The 16,968-nt window shown below is 47.2% G+C and overlaps 1 protein-coding gene across 24 annotated transcripts in view; it reads left to right on the top strand.

Moving 5' to 3' along the window:
- Klc (kinesin light chain) overlaps positions 1–16,968 on the top strand; it is a 181,350-nt gene that overhangs the window by 110,777 nt on the left and 53,605 nt on the right. For 19 of the 24 annotated variants that reach the window (XR_011399595.1, XR_011399597.1, XR_011399596.1 and 16 more), the window contains 3 exons: positions 10,429–10,672; positions 16,335–16,559; positions 16,802–16,892. Coding sequence is in view for 19 of the 24 variants with exons in the window: in XM_070139314.1 (XP_069995415.1) it covers positions 10,429–10,672; positions 16,335–16,559; positions 16,802–16,892 (560 nt within the window). In the remaining 5 variants the exon portion in view is untranslated. Of the gene's footprint in view, positions 1–10,368; positions 10,673–16,334; positions 16,560–16,801; positions 16,893–16,968 lie in introns of all 24 variants that reach the window. The other 5 variants (XM_070139313.1, XM_070139316.1, XM_070139328.1 and 2 more) reach the window with 1 other exon arrangement.

A 16,968-nucleotide genomic window follows, 5' to 3' on the forward strand; every position in this document is an offset into this window, starting at 1 on the left:
TCCTTTCCTTTCCTTTCCTTTCCTTTCCTTTCTCTTCCTTTCCTTCCCCATCCCTTCCCAGCCTTCTCCCCGCCTCCCCCATCCCCCATCCCCCTTCCCCTTTCTCAACCCTCTCCCCCACCCCCTTCCCCTCCTTTATCAGCCTCATAGCTTACAACACACGAGCCGATTCTCATGACAAGTAGATCCAGTTTTGGTGCATTGGCGCTGCAGTGTGACACCCGCCCACCTGATAGGCATCGATTTCCGTCTTCCTACCTTTTTTTCTTGGGTGTGGGAGTGGGAGTTGGTGTGGGTGTGGGTGTGGGAGTGGGAGTGGGAGTAGGTTTGGGTGTGGGAGTGTGGGTGTGTGTGTGGATTGTGTGTTTGTATATGTGTGTTCGTGCGTTTTGCGTGTGTTTTGTGCGTCCGTGCTTGTATATTTCTGTGTTTGTTCAGGGTTTTGTGAAGACTTGGAACGTGACACAAGATATCCCATTGCTCGTTTGTTGTTGCGTGCGGCATTATGTCGTTAGGGTTAATTTGCGTCCCATCGTATTGTATTCCGTCCACGTTAAATTGGAAATGCGCGTGATGGTGCAAGGGCTATTAAGGTGTTTTTTCCCCGCCTTTATTAATTCCACATTCCTCCTCCCTCGTTCATGTTATTCCCTCCCTATCACGTTGCCTTCCGCTGTTTCTACTTGTATTCTGTTTCTCTGTTCCTCTCTCTCGTTCCCCCTTTTAGGTTGTACTTCTCGTGTTGTTCTATCCCTCGTTTTTCTCGCTTCACCTTTCCTCTTCTCTTCCCTGTTTCCCCTCTCCCTCTCTTCCCTTCTTCTCTTTTTCCTACACTTCTTCCTCCCCTCCCTTCTTTCCTCTTCCTGTTTCCTATCCCTCTTACCCCTTCCCCAACCCCTCCTCCCCCTCCCCCTCTCGCGGTCTCCCTCGCCGACCGCCCAGCTGCGAAGGAAGAAATTTTGTGACTCGGAATTGACGGCGGCGTCCTAATTGTGTTATAGATCCTTCCCCCGTCAACGCCTCCCCCGTTACCCTCTCTTCCCCCATCTCCCCTCTCCCCCCACCCCCTTCCCCCTCCCTTTGCTTTTGCCTCCCCCTTACCTCTCTCCTCTTGCTGTTACCTCTCCCCTTCGCTTCCCTTTCTTCTTTCCTGCCCCTCATCCTGCTCCTCCTTTCATACCATTTTCGTTTTCTGCTTTTTCCTTCGTCCTATTCCCCTTTCTCCATCCTTATTTGTCCTTTCTCCACACTTCCGCTTTCTCTTTCCCTTTCTCCCCTCTTCTCTCTTCTCCTTTCTCTTTCCATGTCCCTCCCCTCTTCCCCCTCCACCTCTATCCATCCTTCCCCCTCCCCTCTTTTCCTTCTGCCTCCCTCTTCCCCTTCTCCCTTCCCTTCCCCCCTTCGCTTCACTGTGGAAATTCTTTGTGTTCGAAAAAAAGAGACGATGAGCTCCAATTATTGATGCGTTTTATTTTATTGGTGGTGAGATTTAGGGGTTTGCATTAATGCCTCATGTGTCTGTTGTGAGTGAGTGAGTGAGTCTGTCTGTCTGTCTGTCTGTCTGTCTGTCTCTCTGTCTGTCTGTATTGGTCCATGTCTGTCTGTCTGTCTGTCTGTCCGTGACACTCATATTCGAGTGAGTGTGCAAGCAGCATTCCGATTTCGTGCACTTGAAAACTCGGGGTCGGTAGCTGATAGCCCTTCAAAAGACCCCCTTCCATCATCATTCAGTAGAACAAAAGCGCGACAAGAGGAAGGATTAATCTTCTTCTCCCCCCCCCCTCTCTCTCTCTCTCTCTCTCTCTCTCTCTCTCTCTCTCTCTCTCTCTCTATCTCTCTCTCTCTCTCATTCTTTCTCTCTCTATCTATCTATCTATCTATTCCTCCGTCCTCTTCCTCCCTCCCTCCCTCCCACCATTCATCCCTCCTTCCCTCCCTCTTTCCCCTCCTCCTTTCCTCAATCTCTTCCTTTTCCCTTTTCCCTCCTTCCCCGGATCTCCCTCAACCCCTTCCCCCCTCACGCCTTCCCTCCGTCATTCCATCTCCTTTCTCTCTCTCTCTCCTCCCTCTCCATACTCCCTCCTCCCCCTTTCCTCCACTCCTCACAACAATTACGGGATCGGCACAGCCCATTATTAGCACAAGAGGCTCAGGAAGCGCTAACTTTGTTTCGCTTACCTTGCTGCACCACCCCGTCCTCACCGCCTGTGCACCTTCTCCTCCTACCCCTCTCCCTCTCCCCTCTCCCGTCTACCTCTCCTCTTTTCTCTTTCCTTTTTTTCCCCCTCTTTCGATCTCCTCGCCTTGTTCCCTCTCCTCTATCCCCTCTCCCCAGCCCCCTTCCTCTATTCCCATTCCCCCTCTACTCCCTTCAATCCTCCCTGCTCACCCTCCCCTCTCCTCACCCTCCCTTCCAGCTCCCCTCTCCTCACCCACCCTTCCCCCTCCCCTCTCCTCCCCCTCCCTTCCAGCTCCCCTCTCCTCACCCTCCCTTCCACCTCCCCTCTCCTCACCTTCCCTTCCCCCTCCCCTCTCCTCACCCTCCCTTCCAGCTCCCCTCTCCTCACCCTCCCTCCCCCCGCTCCTCGCCGCTCTTAACTTGTCCATTACCCCGAGTGGAAAAGCTCGCCACTCATCGGAGCTGAGTGGGCGGGGCAGTTGAATGCAGTTGGGGGTTCGGGGGAGGGAGAGGGGAAGGGAAGGAGAGGGGAAGGGAAGGGAAGGGGAGGGGAGGGGAGGGGAGGGGAAGGGGGAGGAGAGGGAAAGGGAAGGGGGAGGAGAGGGAAAGGGAAGGGGGAGAAGAGGGAAAAGGAAGGGGGAGGAGAGGGAAAGGGAAGGGGGAGGAGAGGGAAAGGGAAGGGGGAGGAGAGGGAGGGAAGGAAGGGAAGGAGGAGAGGAGAGGAGAGGAGAGGGAGGAGAGGAGAGGGAGAGGGGAAGGAAGGTGGATCGGGAAAGGGAGGAGGGGAAGAGGGAGGAGATGGGAAGGGAAAGGAGTGGAGAAGGGAAGGGAAGGGAGAGGAGAGGAGAGGAGAGAGGAAAGGAGAGGGACAAAAACGGAAACGGAGAGAAAGAAAGGGAAAGGGGTAGTGAGCGATGGAGGAGGAGGAGGAGGAGCAGGAGAAGAGCGGAGGAGCGGTGGGTGGGCGGGCGATGAAAGAGGGGGGAGGGGGGTGGGGGGGAGTGGGGGAGGTGGGGTTAAATGGCCGGCTGAATGTGGGCAGCTCTATTGCGTGTCCGGTTTTAATTGTGCGTGTGTTCGCGGCCAGGGAGGGACATTATGCCGATTTTCAGTGCTTTTGTTTAACGGATTAGGGTATTTTTTGTGTGTTGTTTATGTTTTTTTTGTGATTTTTGTTGTGTTGTTGTTGTTGTTGTTGTTGTTGTTGTTGTTGTTGTTGTAGTAAGGAAGGAAGGGATGGAGAGGGAATTGGAAGAGAGGGAGAGGGAACGAGAGCGGGGGGAGGGAGGGGGGGGGAGGGGAGGGGTACGAATTAGGAAAGGGTATATAATTCGCTTCGCCTTAATTGGCCGGGACACGGCGCATTGAAGGGCCGGCGCCATCCTGGAGTGCCGTTATGGAAGTTAGATTACCCCCCACCCCTCCCCTCCCCCTCTCCCTCCTGTCCTCCCCTCGCTCTTCCCCTCCTTGTACCCTTCACCTCCCCAACCCCTACCCCTCTTCCCTCTTCTCATCCCTTCCGCATTTCTCGTTCCTCTCTTCATCCCTCCCCTCCCCTTCTTACAGTGTCTCCTCCATCTTTCTCTCTACCTCTTTCTCCCCCCCCCCTTTCTTTTTCTCTCCTTCTCTCCTCCCTCTCTCCCCTTCCCCCTTTCCCTCTTCCTCGTTCTCCCTTCTTCCTCCTTCCTCCCCCCTTTCCCTCCTTAGCAGTGCTTATAACGCTAGAGAAGGGAGATTGAACGATTGCGTGCGTGCGTGCGTGCGTTGAATCGGGCTAGCGTGGCAAGTGGGCTTTCGATGGAGGTGTTAATGGAAAGCTGTTATGGATTGTTTATATGTACGGGGGAGATGGGACGGGGGTAGGGGGTGTTGGGGGTGGGGTGGGAGAGGAGGGAAGGAGAGGGAGAGAGGGAGGGGAGGAGGGGAGGGAGGGAGAGGAAGTGTAAGTGTAAGTGTAAGAGGAAGAGGAAGAGGAAGAGGAAGAGGAAGAGGAAGAGGAAGTGGAAGAGGAAGAGAGAGGAGGGGAAGGACGATCAGATGAAGATGGGGAAGCGTGGAAGAGGAAGGAAGGAAGATAATTTGGAAAAAAAAGGAAAACACGGTGTAGAGCAAGGGATCCCAACCTGAGGGTCATGGGGTACATCCTGGGGGGGGGGGGGGTAATAACTGAATCTAAAAGGATGACATAACACTCTTCTCTCTGCTCTCCTCTCATCACCTCTCCTCTTCTTACTACATCTCTTTCTTCTTTTTTCCTCTCTTTTCTCTTCTTTCCTCTATTCCTCTTCTCTTTTTTTCCTCTCTTTTCTCTTCTTTCCTCTATTCCTCTTCTTTCCTCTATTCCTCTTTTCTTCTATTTTTTCTCTCTTCTCCTCTCCTCTCCTCTCCTCTCCTCTCCTCTCCTCTCCTCTCCTCTCCTCTCCTCTCCTCTCCTCTCCTCTCCTCTCCTCTCCTCTCCTCTCCTCTCCTCTTTCCCTCCCTCCCTTCTTCTCTCTTCTGTTCTATTCTTTTACCCTCCCTTCTCTTTTTTTGTGTTCTGCGCCACATCACTTCTTGATCTGTATTGGTCGAAAGAAAAGGTTAGCAACCACTGTTGAAGAGGAAGGGAGACGAGAGGGAGGGAGAAGAGGGAAGAGCGAAGGGGGGAAGAAGACGAAGCGAGGAAGGAGCGAGGAGGAAGGCCATCGCGAGAAGAAGGGGACTTGGATCGGCGGAGGACGGGGTTTAAAGTTCGGCGGCGCGACGGAGGGCTGTGGCTCGTAGTATTCGGTATTCTTGTTGTTGTTGTTTTTGTTACTATCACTATCGCCATCACCATCACTTTTGCTATACTGTCATTCGTTACTGGCTGTTACTGTTAACTGTCACTGGTACTCTTTGTATTAGTTACTCTTTCTATTGATATTACTATATTTTATTACCATTACTACATCATTACTATTACTGTTACTATTTCTATTATTTTTACTATTTTTTTCACACACACACACACACACACACACACACACACACACACACACACACACACACACACACACACACTCACTCACTCACTCACTCACTCACTCACTCACTCACTCACTCACTCACTCACTCACTCACTCACTCACTCACTCACTCACTCACTCTCTCACTCTCTCACACTCTCACTCTCATTCTCACTCACTCACTCACTCACTCACTCACTCTCTCTCATACTCTCTCACTCTCTCTCTCTCACTCTCTTACTCTCTCACTCACTCACTCTCACTCTCTCACTCACTCACTCTCTCTCTCTCTCTCACTCTCTCTCTCTCTCTCTCTCTCTCTCTCTCTCTCTCTCTCTCTCTCTCTCTCTCTCTCTCTCTCTCTCTCTCTCTCTCTCTCTACTTGCGAGGAGTCCAGTAGTGTCAGGAAATCCTAGGGATTTGTTGTCTGCATCAGCCGACGGCCAGGGGGAAAAGGGAGTGAAGGGGAGGGGAAGTGGAGTGGGGTAGGGGTGGGGTGGAGGTGGAAGTGGAAGTGGAGGTTGGTGGTGGACGAAAGTGGAGGTACAGGTGTAGGTGAAGGTGAAGGTGAAAGTAGACGTGGAAGTGGAAGTGGAAGTGGAAGTGGAAGTAGAGGAGGAGGTGGAAATACGATTGGAGGAGGAGGAGGATTTCGACGCCGCAAGGACAGCTAACGGAACCGAAGTTACGAGCCTTGCGTGCCATAGCGTGGCTTTTCATGTCTTTCTCGCATTGCCAGCGTTTCTCCGTTGTTTGTTTATTTCCCGTTTCACTGTGGTTTGCGTTCTTTCGTTTGTCTTCTCCTATTTTGCATCTTTTATCTCTCATCCAATCCTTTCTTCTTGTCTCACGTTCATTTTTCCTCTCTCTTTTATTCACTTATCTCTCCTTTTCTTGCTTTCTCTCCTTCCTGTCACCTCTCTCTCTCTCTCTCTCTCTCTCTCTCTCTCTCTCTCTCTCTCTCTCTCTCTCTCTCTCTCTCTCTCTCTCTCTCTCTCTCTCTCTCTCTTTCTCTCTCTCTTTCTCTCTCTCCCCCCCCATACACGTGTTTAAACATTTCTCCCTCTCGCACACTTGCGTCTCTTGTCCCGTCGTGTTTCTCTTTCCATATTTTTCTCAGTCTCTTTTACTCTCTCCTTCCTACCTTTACATGCTCCTTCCTCTGAACATCTTTCTCCCCCCTCTATTCCTACTGTACCTCCCTCCCTCTTCCGTTTTCCTTCGTTGTCTTCTCTGCCTCTGCCTTTTGTCCTTCTCCTTCCTCCTTTTTCTACTCTTCTTCTTCTTCTTCTTCTTCTTCTTCTTCTTTTTCTTCTTCTTCTTCTTCTTCTTCTTCTTCTTCTTCTTCTTCTTCTTCTTCTTCTTCTTCTTCTTCTTCTCCTTCTTCTTCTTCTTCTTCTTCTTCTTCCTCCTCCTCCTCCTCCTCCTCCTCCTCCTCCTCCTCCTCCTCCTCTCTTCTTCCTCCTCTCTTCTTCCTCCTCTCTTCTTCCTCCTCCCTTCTCCCTCCTCCCTTCTCCCTCCTCCCTTCTCCCTTCTCCCTCCTCCCTCCCTCCGTCCCTCCGTCCCTCCGTCCCTCGCAGGCACTCCCAGTTTTGTTTTACAGCCTTGGGTGCAGGATGTCGAAGTCTTTTCCCCTGGCCGAATTGGAGGGGATGGATGTCCTCTCTTTTCTTTTCTCCCCCTTTCTCTTTATTCTCTTTTCTCTGCCTCCCCTCTTTTCTCTCTCCTCTCCTCTCGTGTCGTCTCTTCGGCACTCCCCCTCATTTTTTTCTCTACTCCTTCCCTTCCTTCTCTTTTTTCTTCTGTGACACATCACTTCATGATCTCCTTTTCACCTTCTCTTTATTGTTCATGATCTTTTTCCTTATTGTGATCATCATCTAGCTCCTGCTAATCCCTTTTCTGATTCGCCTTAGCGCCACCTGCTCCTTATGGCGCTCTCCCTCTCCCTCCCTCCTCCTCCTCCTCCTCCTCCTCCTCCTCCTCCTCCTCCTCCTCCTCCTCCTCCTCCTCCTCCTCCTCCTCCTCCTTCTTCTTCTTCTTCTTTTTCTTCTTCTTCTTCTTCTTCTTCTTCTTCTTCTTCTTCTTCTTCTTCTTCTTCTTCTTCTTCTTCTTCTTCTTCTTCTTCTTCTTCTTCTTCTTCTTCTTCTTCTTCTTCTTCTTCTTCTTCTTCCTCTTCCTTCCTCTTCCTTCCTCTTCCTTCCTCTTCCTTCTCCCAATGGGTCTTGACGTCGCCGGCCGGCCCGAGGAGCCGCGTATCGATCACGTGCGTGTCCGAGGCTGGCGACCCCCGCGGGGCACTCGCGGCGTGGCATGCGAGGGCCGGACGGGGCCAAGGACGGGAGGGGCTGGGCTGGCACTCGGAGGAGGGCGCTAGGATTGTGGAAGAGGAAGGAAACAACTTTTATACGGTGGCACTCCTTTCGCTCTCTCTCTCTCTCTCTCTCTCTCTCTCTCTCTCTCTCTCTCTCTCTCTCTCTCTCTCTCTCCCCCCCTCCCTCTCTCTCCCTTTCTTTCTTTTTTTTCTCTCTCTCTCTCCATTTCTTTCTCTCTCTCTCTCTCTCTCTCTCTCTCTCTCTCTCTCTCTCTCTCTCTCTCTCTCTCTCTCTCTCTCTCTCTCTCTCTCTCTCTCTCTCTCTCTCTCTCTCTCCCCTTTCTTGCTCTCTCTCCCCCTCTCTCTCCTCCTTCCTCCCTCTTTCCCTACCCCCCCCCCTCCCCCTCTCCCCCTTTCCCCCTCCCCTCTGTCCTCTGCCCTCTGCCCCTCTTCCCTCCCTCTCTCTCTCCTCTCCCCCCTCCCCCTCCCTCTTCCTCTCACTCTCGTAGGGCACTCAAGGAGGCGTCGAGGAGGCTTGGGGTCGTGGAGACGCTTTCCTCGCCGCTCTCCTCCTTGGGACGGGCAACTGGTGGTCGCTTTGGAGGGGCTGAGGGCGTGGGCGGGGGAGGGGCGACGTATTTGTGGGCGTGAGTGTATGGGCGTAGACGTGGATAGGGATGTGGATGCGTATGTGTATTCGTATTCGTGTGCCTGTGTGTGCGTATGTGTCTATATGTGGTTGTGGATGGGGATGTATGTGTATGTGTATGCGGGAGCGCAGGTACAAGCACTGGTTCTAGACGTGGGTGTGTACGAAGGCGCGGGCGTAGGGCGTACAGAAATGACGAAAGGGTCTTTGGCGACGCATTCCAGCCGCGCGACGAGCATTGCTCCCTCGGGAATTGTTGCGTGGGATTGGATCGGTCGGGTCGGGCGGTCGGGCGGTCGGGCGGTCGGGCAGTCGGGCGGTCGGTGTCGGGGAAGATGGCCATTTCTCGTGCTCCGTGTTTGGGTTGATGTTGTGGTTATGTTTTGGCTGTGCTGTGTTTGTTTGTTTTTGTTTTATTGAGGTAAGAGCGGGAGGGAGGATTGTCTCCCGTTTTTATTAATTTTTGTGTTTAGGTTTTTTTCTCAACTTTCTCTCCCGCAGTACATCTTTTCGTTTTCTTTTTTTCTTCTTCTTTTTTATGTTTATATATATTTTTTTATTTATATGTATATTTTAATTTGTCCTTATTCGTTTTAGTCTAACTCTTAACTTTGACGCTTCTTACAATTTCACATTATTCCTTGTCATCTACCCCTCCCCTTTCTACCTCCCTCCCTAGCTCCCTCCCCCTTCCCCTTCTACCTCCCTCCCTCCCTCATCCCCCTCCCCTCCCCTCATCCCTCCCTCACTCCCTCCCTCCCTCATCCCCCCTTATACATCCCTCCCCTTATACCTCCTGTCCCCCCTCTTACTCGCGTCCAGCCGTGAGTCGCTCCCGCCTCCCGTCGCATTTCGCTCGAATCGACCGGCCAGCCAGATTGTCTTGAATGGCCGCCCGGGGGAGATGGCCGTTCGCGACGACGACAGCCACGACCGTGAGACGTTAATAATTCATGTCGAGGTGTTTGTGCATTGTGGGTTGCACCTGGCTATCGATCAGGCACGAGTAAGCGACAGCGGGGGAGGGGGGGGGGAGTAGGAGCGGGAGGTTGGAGCAGGAGGTTGGAGCGGGAGGTTGGAGTGGTAGAAGGAGTGGGAAGTAAGAGTAGTAGAAGGAGTGGTAGAAGGAGTGGGAAGCAGGAGCGGGAAGTACGAGCGGTAGCAGGAGCGGTAGCAGGAGCGGTAGCGGTGGCATAGTGGTGGCGCAGTACGGAGAGAGGGGATGGGGATGAGAGGATGAGTAATGAAGGGAGAAGAGCGACGATAAGATCGAGAAAAGGAAGGAAGGGAGATAGGGAGTGGAAGGGTGTGGGGATCGAGGGAATGGAGGGAAGGGCGGGGAGGCCATATGAAAAAGGATTTACTTAAATGCATGCTGTCCATCATTTGCACTGTTGCACGCTCCACCCATCGGGAGACGATGATCTCGTACACATGCGCGCGCGCGCGTCCCCCCCCCCCCCCCTCTCTCTCTCTCTCTCTTCTCTCTCTCTCTCTCTCTCTCTCTTCTCTCTCTCTCTCCTCTTCTTCTCTCTCTCTCGTCTCTCTCTCTCTCTCTCATCTCTCCTCTCTCTCTTCTCTCTCTCTCTCTTCCCTCTCCCTCTCCCTCTCCCTCTCTCTCCCTCTCTCCCTCCCTCCCTCCTCCCTCCCTCCCTCCCTCTCTCTCTCTCTCTCTCTCTCTCTATCCTCTCTCTCTCTCTCTCTCTCTCTCTCTCTCTCTCTCTCTCTCTCTCTCTCTCTCTCTCTCTCTCTCTCTCTCTCTCTCTCTTCCTACCTACCTATTTATTTGTGTGCATCTACCTATCACTCTCTTTATCCTTCTTTCGATGCATGTCTGCATTCATCCCTCCATCACCCCTCTTCCCTTTCTCTTAGCCTTTCGACGTGACACACACCGTTGCCGTCTCTTTGTTTACCTGCGCGCGGCCGCCGTACTCGCTCTGCCTGGACGAGTAAGGTTTCACGTTGCCTTTGTTGACGGAAAGCGGAAGTGTCCTGGGGCCTTTTACATGGGGACTGTTTTTGTTTTTGTTTTTAGTGGACTGGAAAGAGGAAAGTTTTGCTTTTATTGTGAATGTAATCAAGTCTATTTTTTAAAAATGTGATTGGGATTTTTTTGGGGGGGCTGTATTTGTAGTGTTAAAGTGAGAGTATTGATACACAAATCAGAAGGATTTTTAAGTAATGATTTTTTTAGAACTTAACAATGTCTGTAAATTTGTTATAAACTTTAACACAGCCACTTTGTGAGCGACCCCCAGTCTCACCCTTCATGTCTCTCTTCTCTCCCCCACGCCAGCAAGAAGATCGAGAGCATCGGGAGGATGACGGCCCTGACGCAGGAGGAGGTGGTGTCCCACACGCGGACGGTGGTGCAGGGGTTGGAGGCCCTGCGGAACGAGCACAACTCCATCCTGACGGGCATCAACAACTCCATCACCTCCGCCCAGCACCACCCGCCGGACTCCAATGTCTTTTCGGAGAAGGCCGGCATCATACAGAAGTCCCTCGACCAGATCGAGCTCGGGCTCTCCGAAGCTCAGGTGAGTTAGGGTGAAGGGGTGTGGGAGGTCGTGGGGGTAGGTGAGAGTGGCATTGAAACATTCAATTATTCATTTAGGAGGATGGGGGTGACGCTCCTGGTAATTATATTATTGTTGGTATTAGTGCAATTATAAGGGAACTGCGCAATATGTTTCATGTTTCATCATCGCATCACCAACATCATCGTCGATAAGACCTTCGACGGCCGAAAAATCGAAAGAGTAAGTGAAATCCTGCGGGTGGATCCCGTAGAGTTATTTTGCGGTCGTGTCTCCCTTGGGCTGAGTATTGAAGTCGATTAATTTTCAGGCTTCTATGATCCAAGCTGTCCCTTACCCCGGTTGAGGGAAGTTAGTTAACGTGTTTCAACGCCGAGACACGTCAATTAGTTTGATTTTATGGCTCGATTATCGTCAGGATTCGATTATATATTGGCCATTAGGTGGAACGGGCGAGCAGGTTTAAGGTGATGTGTTGAGTAAAGTAATTTAACGTATGCTGGGAAATACATAAGGCTTAAAGCTGTGTAGTTGTTGAATAAGCGCGGTGCGCACTTCAATACTGTAGCACGTGTTCGTCCTTTTTTATCTTTTTTTCTCTCTGCCCTTTTTAAAAGATGTTCATATTTTTTTCTGATTCCCTTTTCCTTTGCATCTTTATCTCCTCCTGCCTTCCTTCTGTTCTTCCTTTAATCCCCATTCCCTTTTTTATCATGATTTCACCCCCCAACCCCTTGTATATTCTCCCTTCTCCCCACCCCCCTTTCCTGCTTCAAGTATCCCGGTCACTTTCAAACTTGTCTTTTGTGCGCAAACGCTTTCGCAACCCTTTTATTTTTGAATTATGGAAATAGGTCAAGATAGGTCAAAGAGGTCATGCACTGGTCCAGCGTTTGACATTATTTGAGGAAGGTGTTGGCATGACTCTTTTGTGTTTCAACGTTTGACCTTTTGGCAGTGGCTGATACAGGAGAATAGCCCGAGGGAGGGAGAGCACAGGGTGGAGCTAAACATCTGCATTGGAGCACTTTTCTTGGCTGCTTCTCATTACCCTGTCCTTTATTTGATCTTTTCTTTCCTCGTCTTCATCCTCCTCCTACCATTTTCTATTTTTTCTTTGCTGCTGCTGCTGCTGCTGCTGCTGCTCCTCCTCCTCCTCCTCCTCCTCCTCCTCCTCCTCCTCCTCCTCCTCCTCCTCCTCCTCCTCCTCCTCCTCCTCCTCCTCCTCCTCCTCTTCCTCCTCCTCTGCCTTCTCCTCCTCCTCCTCTGCCTTCTCCTCCTCCTCCTCTGCCTTCTCCTCCTCCTCCTCTGCCTTCTCCTCCTCCTCCTCTGCCTTCTCCTCCTCCTCCTCTGCCTTCTCCTCCTCCTCCTCTGCCTTCTCCTCCTCCTCCTCTGCCTTCTCCTCCTCCTCCTCTGCCTTCTCCTCCTCCTCCTCTGCCTTCTCCTTCTTCTCCTCTGTCTTCTCCTCCTCCTCCTATTTTGTCTTCTCCTCCTCCTCCTATTGCTTTGTCTCCTCCTCCTCCTACTTTGTCTTCTCCTCCTCCTCCTCTTCCTTCTCCTCCTCCTCCTCTGCCTTCTCCTCCTCCTCCTCTGCCTTCTCCTCCTCCTCCTCTACCTTCTCCTCCTCCTCCTCTGCCTTCTCCTCCTCCTCCTCTGCCTTCTCCTCCTCCTCCTCTGCCTTCTCCTCCTCCTCCTCTGCCTTCTCCTCCTCCTCCTCTGCCTTCTCCTCCTCCTCCTCTGCCTTCTCCTCCTCCTCCTCTGCCTTCAACTCCTCCTCCTCTGCCTTCTCCTCCTCCTCCTCTGCCTTCAACTCCTCCTCCTCTGCCTTCTCCTCCTCCTCCTCTGCCTCGTCCTCTGCCTCCTCCTCCTTCTTCTCCTCTGCCTCCTCCTCCTCCTCTGCCTCCTCCTCCTCCTCCTCCTCCTCTTCCTCTTCCTCTTCTTTTCTTCTTCCTCCTCTTCCTTCTCTTCTTCCTCTTCCTCTTGTTCTTCCTCTTCCTTTTCATTTTCCTCCTCTTCCTCATCCTCTTCTCTTGTTCTTCCTCTTCCTTCTCTTGTTCTTCCTCTTCCTTCTCTTGTTCTTCCTCTTCCTTCTCTTGTTCTTCCTCTTCCTTCTCTTGTTCTTCCTCTTCCTTCTCTTGTTCTTCCTCTTCCTTCTCTTGTTCTTCCTCTTCCTTCTCTTGTTCTTCCTCTTCCTTCTCTTGTTCTTCCTCTTCCTTCTCTTGTTCTTCCTCTTCCTCTTCCTTCTCTTGTTCTTCCTCTTCCTCTTCCTTCTCTTGTTCTTCCTCTTCCTCTTCCTTCTCTTGTTCTTCCTCTTCCTTCTCTTGTTCTTCCTCTTCCTTTTCTTGTTCTTCCTCTTCCTCTTCCTTCTCTTGTTCTTCCTCTTCCTTCTCTTGTTCTTCCTCTTCCTCTTCCTTCTCTTGTTCTTCCTCTTGTTCTTCCTCTTCCTCTTCCTTCTCTTGTTCTTCCTCTTCCCTCTCTTTCTTCCTCTTCCTCTTCCCTCTCTTTCTTCCTCTTCCTCTTCCCTCTCTTTCTTCCTCTTCCTCTTCCCTCTCTTTCTTCCTCTTCCTCTTCCCTCTCTTTCTTCCTCTTCCTCTCCCTCTTCCCTCTCTCTTTCTTCCTCTTCCTCTTCCCTCTCTTTCTTCCTCTTCCTCTTCCCTCTCTTTCTTCCTCTTCCTCTTCCCTCTCTTTCTTCCTCTTCCTCTTCCCTCTCTTTCTTCCTCTTCCTCTTCCCTCTCTTGTTCCTCCTTCTCCTCCTGTTCTTCCTCTTCCTCCTGTTCTTCCTCTTCCTCCTCCTGTTCTTCCTCTTCCTCTTCCTTCTCTTGTTCCTCTTCCTTCTCTTGTTCCTCCTCCTCCTCCTCCTCCTGCCCCCCCCCCTTCCTCCCCCCCTTCTTCCACTCCTCCCTTGCCCCTTCCTCCCTCATTCCCCTTCTTCCTCCCCCTCTCCTTCCTCCCTTTTCTCCCTTTGTGGATGAGCTGGCCATGACCTAGGAACCAAGTGATTAGATTTGGTTGTAAACTTAAGCCTTTTGTAACTGCAGCCCTAAGGGCAGTTAGGGGAACTGTCGTCGTCGTCGTCGTCGTTGTCGTCATCGTCATCGTCATCGTCATCGTCATCGTCATCGTCGTCGTCGTTGTCGTCATCGTCATCGTCATCGTCATCGTCATCGTCGTCGTCGTCGTCGTTGTCGATGTCGTCGTCGTCGTCGTCATTATCATCATCATCATCATCATCATCATCATCATCATCATCATCATCATCATCATCATCATCATCATCATCATCATCATCATCATCATCATCATTATTATCATTATTATCATTATTATCATCATCATCATCATCATCATCATCATCATCATCATCATCATCATCATCATTATCATTATCATTATCATTATCATTATCATTATCATTATCATTATCATTATCATCATCATCATCATCATCATCATCATCATCATCATCATCATCATCATCATCATCATCATCATCATCATCATCATCATCATCATCATCATCATCATCATCATCAATATTAATTATTTTTGTTATTAGTATTACTGTTATTTTTATTATTGTCTTTATAATTATTGTTGTTGTTTGTATTATTGATGATAATGATGATGGTCATGGTGATGATAGTGATATTGATTGTATAATTAATAGTGATAGTGATAGTGATAGTGATAATGATGATTATGATGATAGTGATAATGATAGTGATAGTAATAGTAATGATAATTGTAATAGTAATAATGATATAGAAATAGTAATAGTAATAATAATAATAAGAATAACAATGATAATTATAGTAACAGTAGTAGTAGTAATGATGATGATGATGATAATAATGATAATGATAATGATAATTATAGTAATGATAATAGTAATAATGATGATAGTGACAATGATAATGATAGTAATAACAGTAATATTTGTTATTATTATTATAATCATTATATTTGATAATGATTGTAATGATAGTGATAATGATAATGATTATGATAATCAGTATCTTAATTGTTATTGTTATTATTGATTATTAATTTGCTATTATTAATTATTGATTTGTTATTATTATTGTTATAATTATTGTCATTATTATGATAATAATAATTATTATTATTACTATTATTATTATTATTATTATTATTATTATTATTATTATTATTATTATTATTATTATTATTATTATTATTATTATTATTATTATTATTATTATTATTATTTATGTATTACAATTATTATAGTTCTGAAAATGATTACGATTTTTATGTTAATTTTCATTATTATTATTATTATTATTATTATTATTATTATTATTATTATTATTATTATTATTATTATTATTATTATTATTATTATTATTATTATTATTATTATTATTATCATTATTATTATTATTATTATTATTATTAATATTATTGTTATGGTTATGGTTATGGTTATGGTTATGGTTATGGTTATGGTTATGGTTATCGTTATGGTTATCGTTATCGTTATCGTTATGGTTATCGTTATGGTTATTGTTATGGTTATCGTTATGGTTATCGTTATGGTTATCGTTATGGTTATCGTTATGGTTATGGTTATGGTTATGGTTATGGTTATGGTTATGGTTATGGTTGTGGTTATGGTTGTGGTTATGGTTGTGGTTATGGTTGTGGTTATGGTTGTGGTTATGGTTGTGGTTATGGTTGTGGTTATGGTTGTGGTTATGGTTGTGGTTATGGTTGTGGTTATGGTTGTGGTTATGGTTGTGGTTATGGTTGTGGTTATGGTTGTGGTTATCGTTGTGGTTATCGTTGTGGTTATGGTTATGGTTATCGTTGTGGTTATCGTTATGGTTATCGTTATGGTTATCGTTATGGTTATCGTTATGGTTATCGTTATGGTTATCGTTATGGTTATCGTTATGGTTATCGTTATGGTTATCGTTATGGTTATCGTTATGGTTATCGTTATGGTTATCGTTATGGTTATCGTTATGGTTATCGTTATGGTTATCGTTATGGTTATCGCTATGGTTATCGCTATGGTTATCGCTATGGTTATCGCTATCGTTATCGCTATCGTTATCGTTATCGTTATCGTTATCGTTATTATTATTATTATTATTATTATTATTATTATTATTATTATTATTATTATTATTATTATTATTATTATTATTATTATTATTATTATTATTATTATTATTATTATTATTTTCATTATCATCATTATCATCATTATCATTGTCATAGTTATTGTTATTAATATTATTGTCATTATTATGATTATTATATTTTTTTTGTTATTATAATTTTTATATTTTTTTTGTTATTATAATTTTTATATTTTTGTTATTATTATTGTTATTATTGCTATTGTTGTTATTGTTTTTATTATTGATATTGTTATTATTATCATTTTTATAATTGTTATTGGTATTGTTGCTGTTGTTTTTATTATTATTAATATTTATTAATATTATTTTTTTTTTATAGTAGATATATCTGTAAAAGTATGCATATTGTTGATATCAATACTGATTTTTAGTAAAGTACCATTATTACCATTTCATTACTGTTACATTGTTTATTTAGTTATGAAGCAAATTTGAAACATATGAGCTTAGCAAAGAATGTTTTGAGCCCACTGACACTGAATTCTTTTCAGATTATGCTGGCACTGGCCTCCCACCTGCAGACGGTTGAGGCTGAGAAACAGAAGCTGCGTGCACAGGTTCGGCGACTTTGCCAGGAGAACGCGTGGTTGAGGGACGAGCTGGCCTCCACCCAGCAGAAGCTGCAGGCCTCTGAGCAGCATGTAGCACAGCTGGAAGAAGACAAAAAGCACCTCGAGTTTATGTCCACCATCAAGAAGTACGATGCAGACGTACAGGTGGGTACATAGGGCATGAGGAGAGGGACTTGCTTCTCGTCTTGCTGGGATGATTTTGATCTCGTGATGTTCGACTTCTGCAGTTTTTTTTCATTTTTAATTTCAGATCTGGAGTATCTCATGTTTTAATTCTTTTATTGTTAGTTGTAGAATACAGGTGATTGGATTTTTGTTTCTGTTATTAATCACTTATTTTGTTTTAATGTGTGTCATATGTGTAATACTTTGGCATTGATTTCCAGGACTCAGAATCATCAATGGAAGAAAAGAAAGACAAAAGTGATGATCCCGTTGTAGACCTATTTCCAGACGACGATGCCGATGACAGGGCTGGTAAGGCTTTGACATACCTCTCCTCCCCCCAAGTCCCTACTCCCACTCCCACATCCACTCCCACTCCCACTCCCAC

Source organism: Penaeus vannamei, chromosome 25 (genome assembly GCF_042767895.1).
Source record: "Penaeus vannamei isolate JL-2024 chromosome 25, ASM4276789v1, whole genome shotgun sequence".
In the NCBI taxonomy this organism is placed as follows: Eukaryota; Metazoa; Arthropoda; class Malacostraca; order Decapoda; family Penaeidae; genus Penaeus; species Penaeus vannamei.